Raw genomic sequence first — 12,219 nt, 5'->3', positions numbered from 1 at the left:
CTTTCCGAGTCCCCTTCTCCGTTTATAGAAGCCTGCGTGTCCACCCTGACCAGAATCCTAGAACGCAATGGATGCAAGACTCTCTGAGAAATAAAAATGCACAGAGCCAAGAAGAATGCAGGACCAGCCTGCCCTGTTCTCTGCTCACACTGTTTGAGGTTTTGATCTCACTGGGTGTGTCACTTATGAGAAGGAACGGGGAGGAAAGGTGAACTTTTTGGTGTTCCCACTTGATTCTTACTATTCCTGGAAACAAGGCAGGGAAGCCCAGGCTGCACTGCAGACTGCATCTTTGGGTCGTTTGAACAGCTGCGGATAACTCACACCTCCTGCTCATATCCCAGTCTCTGCACACAAGGCCCAATACCATATACCACAAGAAAGCCCCGCCCTTTTTTGGGGCACAGATCTTCAGGTGTGTGCAGAGCTTTTTGGAGGAGGCTGCTGATGCATGATGGGTACCAGCTGACCCAAGGTGAGGGCTGAGAGCAGGCCCACTAAGCCCTTCTCAAAAGTTTGGAAACGCGGGGTCCCATAGCCTTCTGCCCATTTCCTCCCCTGGCATTAACTCCCAACTAGTTTTACCGTGTCTTTCATTAAGATTCGCTTTTATTTAAATGGAAGACTAAAATAGAAGCCATTATACAAGTAAAAGGAGATGAGATGGGGCGTCTTAAGGAAATCTTTTGGTGAGTCATGGCTTCCATTCCTGTCACAGAGCTGTGACCTTCTGTGGGGGTCTTTTCTGCAGTCCTAATGGCATGTGTGCTGCATGCAGTTCTAGGAAGGCACTTGCTTTCTCCTCTGAGACACTTTTCTCTAGTGTTTATGAGTGGTTGATTATGCAAGATCCCACCAAGGAGACAGGAAACAACCTAGATAGGCCAGAAAACAAGAGACCCATCTAGGTGCAGGGCCCCTGGGCTCAGCATGGCTGCAGTGGCTTAAAAGAAAATGGCAGCCACCTTGTTCTGTCCACTATCTAGTCCCCCTTCTCCATTCCCCCTACCCTACCCAATCCTACCCAATCCTACCCAATCCTACCCAATCCTACCCTACCCTACCCAACCCTACCCTACCCAACCCAATCCAACCCTACCCTACCCTACCCTACCCTACCCTACCCTACCCTACCCTACCCAACCCAACCCAACCCTACCCTACCCTACCCTACCCTACCCAATCCTACCCTACCCTACCTTACCCAACCCTACCTAAACCTACCCTTTCCTGAGTTAGGCTTCCAGTCTCACCTCACACTCAGGAGAGAACAGAAGGAATAGCTATGAGGCTTGTTAAGGATGCATACAAACTGAACTCCACCGAGGCATCAATGAGAAAATCAAATACACCAAAGAGAGAGGCTAGTGTAGAGCATAAGGCCATTAAAGCTGTTGACTGTGATGTCTCATTGGCCATCATGTCCTCTCCGCTACTCTTTTTGGAAGTGGGCAACATTAGTTAGCAACTCAGATACAACACTGCAGACTCACTCATGTTTGCTGTTTCAGACACAGTACTCAATGTCTTTTGTTCCAGACATTTCTGTCCAACTTAGATGATAAAAGATGACCTAGGACAGACTGAAAGAGTCAGTTGCTGCTTTACCAATTATTTATGACGTAAGGTAACAAGTGAGCATGTCGGAGACAATAGCCACTGCTATTTTTCAACTCAGGAGCACCATGGGAGCATCCAGGACTCAGCAGCGAGCTCTACACTGACATTCAAGCAGGATCATAGTCTGGAGACCAGGCACATCCGTATGCTGCTCTGGAACCTGGCCTACCGGCAGCTGAAGAACAAGGACTGGCAGAGGCTGGCCCGTTTATGGAGCTTTACAGAGGACCAGATCAGAGCCATTGAGGAACAGTGGTCAGGTGAGTGGGACCCCAGAGGACATGGACAGGAAGAAGCCAGTCAAAGTTAGGAGTAGTGGTCCTTCCTTCCTCAAAAGTAAGTGCCAGGTGCACACAATAGGCAGAGGCCAGCGGTCACTGTACTAAGGGCGGTTAGGATGGCTCAGTCTGCAAAGGTAGCTGGGAATATAGCAGAAAGCTACACTCCCGAGAATCTGCAGTTAGCTGTGCTTGCAAAGTTGATTACTTTGGCCTAAAAAGAAATGAAGGCTTCATTCACAATTGAGTGGGAACTTAAGAAGCAAGGATACAATCCCTGGCTTGCCTCTGGAATGCCAGTCTGGCTTTTCACTAACATTTGCAGATTGTTCTGGGATGAAAGGTCTTACCCTACCCCAGAACAACTTACTATGGAAGGTTTCTGCCCAGAAAGAATCCCCCTACCAGGTTGGAGAGGAGGATTCTGGGAGGACGTCATCTGTAAGCCATGCACATGTACAATCTCACTAGCATGGCATTAATGACATGCTCGATGCTGAGTGATTTACAAAGCAGGAGGAAACTTGCCACTCTGTGGACTGTCATTCAAACCTATTGACTCACAATCTGAATTTTCACAAGATGCCCAGGGAAAACAAGTACTCTGAGCCTGACCCTATCTTGTGGGGATTGTCTGTCACCTCTAGGCAGGCATCAAAGCCACTCAGTCTCCTATAATCCCACACCTCATGAGTGCTTAGATGTCCCTAGAACAGAAGAAGCAGGTCAGATTGCCTTGTGTCCAAATGGTGGTCATTACAGTACAGTCCCAGTGAGGAATCATAGGACTTCCTGCCATCACTGGGCTTTTGACCTGACAGATCAGGGAGGATGGATGGACACCAGTAGTCACTTAGAAATGTGATTAAAGTTGAGGTCACGTTAGAAAGACGTCAGTGCATAATGCTTCACCCAGGGCCTTTTATCCCTGACATAGGTAATGACAGCTTTCATGAGCATGGCTACAGGGCTCTGCTCATCTGGCTGCATGGGGCTCTGATGACACAGTCTGACCCTGCCAAGCAGCTGTATGAGGAGCTGGTGTGTGCAGGATTCCCAGAACTAGCTGGTGAGTTTGCCACAAATCCACAGAAATCCCTCCTCCTTTCAATGGTGGGGTGTGTGTGTGGGTTATTCCTTAATAAATAGCAGCAGCCTGGATGGAGGTGGGTTGGCCAAAGAGAACATGGATCTGTGGAAGGAAGGGGCCTGTGTCCACCCAGCAGCTTCTGCCTTGGTTAAGTCAATGCTCACCTGCTTCAGCATCTGTTTTGGTTTAAGTTTCATTGCTGTGACGAGACACCATGGCCACTGCAACTCCTTTAAGGGAGAACATTTCATTGGGGCTGGCTTACAGTTTCAGAGACTTGGCCCATTATCGTCATGGTGGGAAGCATGGCAGCATGCAGGCGGACATGATGCTGGAGGAGCTGAGAAGTTCTACAGTCAAAGACCTGTCTTGAGTCAAAGACAGCCAGGAGGAGACTATCCCACACTGGGTAGAGCTTGAGCACTCCCTCAAAGCCCACCCCACAGCGACACACCTCCTAATCCTGCCAGTCTCCATGGACCAAGCATTCAAACACATGAGTCTATGGAAGGGGGGCAAACTTACTCAAAGCAGCATAGCATCTGAACCGGGAGTGAGGGTATTTCTGTGTGGCTGTGGGCAGGTAGGATGGGATATAACCAGTTCTATAACTCAGGACTCTTTTCAACAACTGAGCAAGAAATGTCTTCCTCCAAAAGCTGCTTGTTTCTATTGGCAAACTCCATTACCTTAGTGGCTATAAAAATGTCCTCTCTAGGTAGAATGAAGAGTAAACAGGCTGATGCTTTGCCAGCTGAGGCTGTTACAGAAAATCTACCCCCAAACTGTCGACTGTGTTGTCAGGGGGCATTCTTTGAAAACACCAGTGAGTGGCTTTAGAACTCTGGTGTGATGATGGTTACTGAAGGAAAAAGTGGAGAGGCATTGGCCATTGTTCTCACAGACTACTGACAGTTCCACTGAGAGCCAAGCACACGCCAGAGTCATTCTGGCAGCTGGACCAGCACTGGTGCAGGCAGTAATAGGAACGACTGAATACACTAGGCCCTGTAATTTGAAAGACACTCTTTCCACTGAAGTGTATCTAGGCAAACTGAGGGAAGGCTAAGGCAGTGTGAGAAGGTGGTAGGGCTGTGCTGTGAGACCAGGCTTGCCCTGGCTCTAACTCTGCGATCTCCAGCAGGTTCTACAACCTCGTTGCACCAGTGTGTCTCCTTAAACCACGGGGAAGAAAATAACACGCACTTCTGAAGGCTGGTGTGGATGAGCCCACTGGTGCCTGTAACACAGTAAACCGCATTTAAGAACATCAGCCGTTCATCTTGAATGTGTGCTGGCTTTTAAGTCAATCTGATACAGAGTCATCTGAGAGGAGGGACTGCCAACTGAGAAAACACTTCCATAAAGTCTGGCCCTAGGCAAGCCTGTGGGGCATTTTCTTAACTAGTGATATGGGAGGGTCCAGCCCTTTGTTCTGAGTTCTATAAGAAAACAGGCAGAGCAAGCCAGGGGAGCAAGCCAGTAAGCAGCACTCCTCCATGGCCTCACCGGCTCCTGCCTCCAGATGCCTGCCTGCCCAGTAGCTTCCTGCCTTGGCCTTTCATTGATGGACTGGGATTCAGGATATGTAAATGAAATAACCCCTTGTCTCCCCAAGTGGCTTCTAGTTATGGTGTTTCATAGCCATAGCAACTCTAACTAAGATAATACTTTGCTGCTTTCTTTTCAGAAAAGATTCATCAGTTTAAAAGTAAAACTGACTCGCGCTCCAAGAAATGTGCGGTCTCCTAAGCTTCCCTCTCCTCCGTCAGTGTTGGTTACTGATGGCCGCAGCCATCCTGCAGCTGACTGCTTTTCCAGTACAGAGACAACACCTCTCCAGGGATGGGCATGAACACATCACCTCCCCACTGCTCAAGGCCACACAGAGGCTTTGCCTTTTTCCAAACTGTGTGTGACGTCCCCATTTGTCACTTGGTGCACACACGGAACACCCTGGCTGGAAGGGCTCTGTCCCTGCTTAAACACTGAAGTGACAACGGGTTCAGGGATCAGCGTGGTGGCTCATGGGAAACAAGGGCTAGGAGATGCTGCTGAGGTATTGGGTTCTGGATGTGGGCATGTAAATATCACTTAAGTGTTTATAATTAGCTTCCTCTCTGTCAGACAGGATGCTTTCTCCAGAGACTGCAGTGTGGATGAGGGAAAAGCCTGTGAGTACTTGACCATAAGCCGTGAACGCTCATCGCTGTAGAGAAAGTGGGTTTGGAAATCCAGTCACTGCTGGCTTTATACCACAAGTGTAATCTATTATTCAGAAAAAAACAAAAACAACCCCCCCCCCCAAAACAACCAACCAAACAAAAAGAAACCAAAAAAACGCTAACCCAACCCAACCCAACCTAAAAAACCCAGACACACAGCAGTGATTCTTAAACCCTTCATACTCTAAATGTGGGTAATTTTAATTCTTTGTTCTCTCTGGTACAGTCCGTTTTGTTCAGAACAAACAAGCATTACCTTTTGTAATCTGAGAAAGTTACAACATGTACCAGTTGTACATTGTATCATTGTAAGCCTGCCTGGAGCTCAATTCTGACTCCTGGTCTGGAAAAGCTGGTAAGAAAATCAAGGGCAATTTAGTTATTTTATCATGAGAAAAATGATAAAATAGTTTCCAGTTTTTCTTACATTGATTGTAAATGGCCCATTTAATACTAGGAATGTTTAAAACAGGCAATATATTCACAAGATCCAGAATTTTAAAAAAGTATTCAATAAAGTCTCATCTCAGTCTGTTCTTCAGTTTGGCCAGTTTCCACTGGCCATGGCAACATTCCGACTCCAACATAACCTCCGTATGTAGAATAAATACACATGCATACTCTACAGAGTGTTTCATCATATTAAACTTCATATTATTTAACTCAGGCCACTGTGAATTTATTTCGTGATCTGGACAACATGGCACTTTTAGAGTTACATGATGCCTGCAACAGTCCCAGTTACATCATCTTGCTTTAGGATGTCCATATGACTTGGCTTGCATACTAAATCTAGGTCTGAGCCTAAGACCAAGGTTTTTGTAGAAAACAGGCATGATGCCAAGAAGCAGCAAGGTGAGGATGTTCCACCGGGGTCAACTTTGGCTCTCTGATCCTAAGGACGTTCTGTTCTAAGGTGGGATGGATTAATGCATCACAGGACAGTTCATGGGGGAGGGGAGATGGATTGGTGCATTTGTTACTATGTGTTTTAAAGGTTTAAGTATGTGTGAGTGTTCTGCCTGCATATATGTATGTACACATGCAGGCTTGGAACCTGCAGAGGCCAGAAGAGGGTGTCGAGTTTTCTATAACTGGAGTTACAGATGGTTTAAAGTTGCCAAGTGGGTGCTGGGAACTGAACTAGGGTCCTCTGTGGAACAGCATGTGCTTAGTAGTTCTGACTTATCTTTGGAGCTCCACATAGTGGGGCTTTGATTTTGGATCACATGAGTGATCCCTTAGGGGAGCCTACCATTTTTAAAAATTATATATTTATTATTTAAATGTAGGGGTGCTGTCTGTATGTAAACCTACATGCCAGAAAAGGACATCAGATCCCTTTACAGATGATAGGGTGCTACCATGTAGGTGCTAGGAACTGAACTCAGGATCTCTGGAAGAGCAGCCATTGTTCTTAACTGTTGAGCCATCTCCCCAGCACACCCACTGTTCCTTCTGGCTTTCCTGGGTGGACAGGGCAGTTCTGGAGAGCATGTCCACAGGGAAGGCATGAGAGGGGGTGCTGCTGCTTGCTGGTCACTTAAACTAATTGACTTTGCTATAGTCGTAGCTGGGCCACTGCCTGATACACCTATAATTCAGAATAGCCTTAAGTACTCTTATAAAATGGAATCATGTTTGCCGACATTACATTAAGTCTCTTCATGAAGTATGAGGCAGCAAGAAAAATGACTTTTTATAATAAAATGAGAGAGCATAGAAGTAGATCATGCTCAAACTGGTAGAGGCTTCAGATGACCAAACCGACACATGAATGGGAGTAGAGGCCCAGATGGACATACAGGGAGGAGACATGGCTGGCCATTAATCTTACACATGGGTCTGCTGTCTCAAAGAGCTACTCCTCTGCAGCACTGTGTGGGTGAGCCAAAGAGAACTAGGCAGGCTCAGTGGGGCAGGCCTCATCTGAGAGAGAGGTGGAAGCAGGCTCATCCCAGCAGGGAATTCCTTTCTGTTTTTGGTGCTAATTAGAAACTTTCTTCCCTTTTAGCCTTACGAATATTTACAGATGCTGTCTGTTTCCCACTTCTGTGTTTATTCCAGAGCCTGAGAGATGAAGGCCATACAGTGAAGGCAGGAAAGCTCTGCTTAGAAACACCACTGCTGTTCTTGGTCTTTATTTAAAAGTCATAAAATAGCTTCTATTAATTTTAGTAATGAAAGTAAAGTTCCGTTTCAAAGTTCTGTATAAATTACTGCTCAGTAACAGTGGGAATGATTTCCTTTAGAAATAATGTACAGAAAAAGATTTATATTTTTCAACAATGCAATCATTGGCAAGGCTGAACATGTTCAGAACCAAGTTTGTTTGTTTTAATTAAAAAGTTCTACTTGTTTAAATAAAAATAACATTAAAATACTCTATACATACAGTTACAAAGGATGGGGAAGTTCTTGTAATTCTGAAAAGATGCACATGATGTATCCATGATGTTCTGACAGTACAGAAAAGTCAAAACCAAAAACTTGCTGCTCCCAGGAAAGTCCTTAGCAGAGGAATGAAAGCCCTGAGTGTGAACACAGTCTCTCTAGTCCACCACTTTTATCGACTGAACGCTTGAGAGAGACTGGGTGTGGCTTGGCCTGGCTCCAAGAGACCTAGAAGCTGGGATGCTGCCTTCAGGATGGATGGTCCGTGGGTACTTGGCAGCAGCTGCCTGAGGAATGGTTTGCTGTAAAGATAAGGAAGATAAGAGACTGCTTTAATAATCTAAGAGTCTATGTGTGCAGTATTATTTTATCACCTATAACCCAAACCAAAAGATATCTGACATCCTGTAGATATCAATAATGCAACTCTGGGTGGAGTTGCCATTCAAACACAGTGGATATTCTATAGTCACACAAGAGAAGGCTTCCCAGAAGACATGGGGCACTCTTATTTTCTCTTTCCTTCAACAGGGTCTTGCTATGCATCCCAGGCTGAACTCAAACTTGTGATCCACTTGCCCAAATGTTGGGAATAAGGAACATGCTACCTTACCTGGTACATTTTCCTAAGCAAGGAAAGAACTGGATGTGGAGAACAGATCCAGACATTGAGGAGGGGATGATCTGCACACCAGCTCAAAGCTCAGGAGGATATTGAAACATTGAATGCTAAAGAACTAAAGTCAGGGCAGGGCAGACTCGGTCTACATATATGTACAAATATGCACTGTGTATATAGTACATGGTACCTACACATACATATGAGAAAGCTTAAGACTTTATTGTACCTGCTACAATGTCTTAGTAGCTGGCAGTGGGATTTGTATCAAGTTAAGCTCTTAGTCATGTACATACAGATTTCCATTATAGGATATCACTTAGAAGAACTACCTGCAAAATATTTCAAGTATAATTTTATGCATTAGAGGAAGGAGTGATGATGGCTGAGCAGTTAAGAGGACCTGGGTTTGGTTCCCAGCACTCACACAGTGGCTTCCAAGAATTATCTTTGTGGAAACCAGGAATTCACATATATATCTGTGCACATCAGGTGCACATCAGGTGCACAGATATATATGAAGGCAAAATACACATACACAAAAAAAACTTACAAAAAAGGCATTTAGTCAATATATTTACCATGTATCTCAAAGACTGCATAATTTTCCTTAAAAAATAAACTTCTTAAAAACAGGGTCCTCATGTACAACTCTGTCTTAAAAGTGAGAACTCCTCTAACGGAGAGATGGGAAAGTAACACCTCTTCTTAAGGTATCCTATGCTGGTGTTTCTCTGACTATAAACATCTGGATAACCATCACAAATGAGAGATTCTTTTTTTAATTAATTAATTAATTAATTAATTAATTATATGTAAGTGTACCATAGCTGTCTTCAAACACTCCATAAGAGGCATCTGATCTCATTATGGATGGTTGTGAGCCACCATATGGTTGCTGGGATTTGAACTCAGGACCTCCGGAAGAGCAGTCAGTGCTCTTAACCACTGAGCCATCTCACCAGCCCCCAAATGAGAGATTCTTGCAGCTGGTATAACATGTTAGCTCCCAAGCATCAACATGACACGATTTGACCGACAAGATATGGCAGGGCACAAAATTAGCTCCAGAAGCAAGCAAATACCCAGACAACAGGCAAAGGTACTACAAACAGACCTATGCTTTATTGGCAATAATGGTTTCTGCTAGTTTTAGGTATTGATTCCTGGGAGACAAAACAGCGTAAGGAGCCAAGTGCTGGCCCACGCCTTTAATCCCAGCACTCTGGAGGTTGAGGCAGTCAGATCTGAATTCAAGGCCAGCCTGGTCTACAGAGCGAGTTCTAGGACAGCCAGGGCTACACAGAGAAACACTGTCTCAAAACTGTCCCCCCAGCCCCAACAAACAAACCCAAAATAAAATAGTATAGAGGACCAACTGTGTCTGTCACATGACAAATACTAAGCAGCAACAGAAGGAGTTTATGGATATCTGATTCATACCACAACTACCAGGCAAGCACTGCTTACACGCTGAAGAGCAGCAGGGAGCCTAGGAGGAACAGTTAAAGAAAGAGCGCCCTTAAGATTCGAGTTCCTCAAACTAGGTTAGAATGCATTATATGATGGAGGGGCTGGTGAGATGGCTCTGAGGAAGCCTGCCATCTCTGTCCTAGAGGTGGTTCACCGGGGAGTCGTAACCAGAGAAAATTAAAGGAGTCTGAGGTAGTTACAGAGGTTTGCATTCACCCGAGACATGGCAACTGTGAAATAGATGTATTTTCTGCTCACTTTATAGACCACACTTCCTCGCTGAGCCAGTCCCTGCTGTTGCACAGGCCTCAGTTAAGAGCACCCACCGACTGCTCTTCAGGAGGTCATGAGTTCAAATCCCAGCAACATGGTGGCTCACAACCATCCGTATGTAATGAGACCTGATGCCCTCATATGGGCGTGTGAAGACAGCTACAGTGGACTTTGGGCTGGAGTGAGTGGGGGCGAAGCGAGCAGGGCTGGAGCAAGAGGGAGAAGGGAAAGGGAAAAAAAGTGATCATGAAAGGATGACTTATTTGGAGAGTGAATTTAATCTAAGAAGTTCTGCTTCATCATAACAACAAGCTAATATAAAGCAAGCTAAATTTGGGAGGGGGTAGGAGAGTCAGATGTGGGGTAAGTAGAAAGATTGGAGAAATAACGTAATTATATTTTAATTCAATTAATAAATTTAAATAATAAAAAGAGATTCTATTCTAGTTCCTCATTTTTTTTTTTCCTCTGTAAAATATGAGGGCTGGAAAGATAGCTCAGCAGCAGCACTTACTGCTCTTCCAGAGGACTGAGGTTTGATTCCCAGCCCCCATATAGTGGCTCACAACCCTCTTTAACTCCAGTTCAGGGGATATGCTACCCTCTTCTGAACCAGGTGTGGTGCACAGACGTACTTGCAAGCCAAGACTCAAAAGATTTAAGACAAAACAAAAGAGCCTCCTCCCGACCCCCCCCCATCTCAGGCTCCTCTTCTAGTAACTTTTAGTAAGCTCAGTGTTCTCACTGACCCCAAGTCACAAAGAGACAATGGAGGGTCTGTTTAGACAGCAGGCAGCAGAGTGGAGGGAACCACGGCAGGTCCGTGCTCACCTCCACCTCCAGCCTATGCACCTTTCTTTACAGCACAGACCGTTCGTGCAGCTCACTGTCTTTAACAGTGATACACTAGGAATACAAGGGCAAGAGCACAGACTCGAAGGCAAGGGCATTTCCTTATACTTGGACACTTAAGGACCTGCTGCACGAATAGCTGGTTTACAGGTGACGTGATTCTTTTTGGCATGGGATTTTTATAGTGTACTGTTCTAGCAGTCCACATACTGGATTACTTTTTCTTTCTTTCTTTATTTTTATATTTTATTTACATTTCAGATGCCATCCCCTTTCCCCATTTCCCCTCCCTAGAAAACCCCTATCCCATGCCCCCTTTTCCTTTTTGCTTTTATACATTTTTAAAAATGTTAATCAAAGGCTTTATAAGTTTGGTAATGCTCAATCAGAAGTGTAACCCAATATCTAACCTAGATATATCAACTATCTTTGACTGGTGGAGACACGTGAACATCTGCCTCCATTCCCCCCCCCCCCCCGTCTCTCTCTCATCACCTAGCTTCACCCTTCCAGTTAAAATAAAACTTTTCTCTCAAAATGCAATTAGAGGATAATTATTCCTAATTGTACCAGTGAGGTACAAGATAGTCCTAATACCCAGTCCATCATTCTGTTGACTAACCAGCACCTCTGTCATCTCTCCTAACTAAAACACTTAGTTCTGGACCTGGCTTTTCCTTGGCTTTAGAATGAATGTCAGCTGACGACCATTGGATTACTTTTTCTACTTGATGATTTTTATGCCATTTGGAATAAACATATTTCTTTATTGTAACAGGAGACATTGTAAGTCATACAGAGTAAATGACAGAACAATGACCGACCATGAATGTCAGGGTTTATGAAGCACAAACTCATGACACAGATTTCTGACAGGACTTACCACTGTGACTGGATGATGCTTCTCCACGACGACTGAGCTCATGGGAGGAGAAACTCCCATAATAGCCAAACTGCTGTTGATTCTAGTTTTGGAACCAAAATCACACCGACCTGTGATCCGGGCTGTGATTGTCTTCCCAGCTTTCTGCTGGGCTGCAGTCACGACTCTTGGTGCGTACTACAAACAAAAACCAATATCCAGTTGGTGGGAGAGCCACTGCATGATTTATATTACTTGGTTCTGTAACTTTCAAAGAAAGCACACAGTACTTAAAACCTAATGAGACAAAAGGACACAACAAAAACCCAACATTCCCAAACTCCAAAATGTTCCCTTAACCTGGGCATGCCAGCATTTAAAAAGTTCTTGAGATTATTATACAAGGACAGACTGCCGGGAAGTCCCCTTGTGTGTTTCCTTAGGTTTCCTGTAAGGATCAAGTCTTACCTGAGGTAGAACCACCTGGACACCGGTGTGCTGGTGCTGGCATGAGGCCTGTGTACATGCCGTGC

At 45.0% G+C, this 12,219-nt stretch overlaps 1 protein-coding gene and 1 long non-coding RNA gene across 2 annotated transcripts in view; one reads left to right on the top strand and one right to left on the bottom strand.

The window, feature by feature from the left end:
• Window positions 1–5,394, top strand: part of LOC117702158 (ankyrin repeat and death domain-containing protein 1B-like) — a 57,736-nt gene extending 52,342 nt beyond the window's left edge. Inside the window, 3 exon segments of the mRNA XM_034493449.2 lie at window positions 1,679–1,880; window positions 2,836–2,967; window positions 4,679–5,394. Of these exon segments, the coding sequence (XP_034349340.1) occupies window positions 1,679–1,880; window positions 2,836–2,967; window positions 4,679–4,740 (396 nt within the window). The 3' untranslated portion in view covers window positions 4,741–5,394.
• LOC143433860 (uncharacterized) lies at window positions 5,376–12,209 on the bottom strand. Its single transcript, XR_013070336.1, has 2 exons — window positions 11,708–12,209; window positions 5,376–7,909 (listed from the first exon to the last, which is right to left on the bottom strand). It is a non-coding gene; the product is annotated as an uncharacterized LOC143433860 (long non-coding RNA).
• Between the last annotated feature and the right edge of the window lie 10 nt (window positions 12,210–12,219).

This window comes from Arvicanthis niloticus, unplaced genomic scaffold, assembly GCF_011762505.2.
Source record: "Arvicanthis niloticus isolate mArvNil1 unplaced genomic scaffold, mArvNil1.pat.X pat_scaffold_517_arrow_ctg1, whole genome shotgun sequence".
In the NCBI taxonomy this organism is placed as follows: Eukaryota; Metazoa; Chordata; class Mammalia; order Rodentia; family Muridae; genus Arvicanthis; species Arvicanthis niloticus.
The sequence above is the reverse complement of the archived record's forward strand: the minus strand, read 5'-3'. Positions and strand labels throughout refer to the sequence as shown.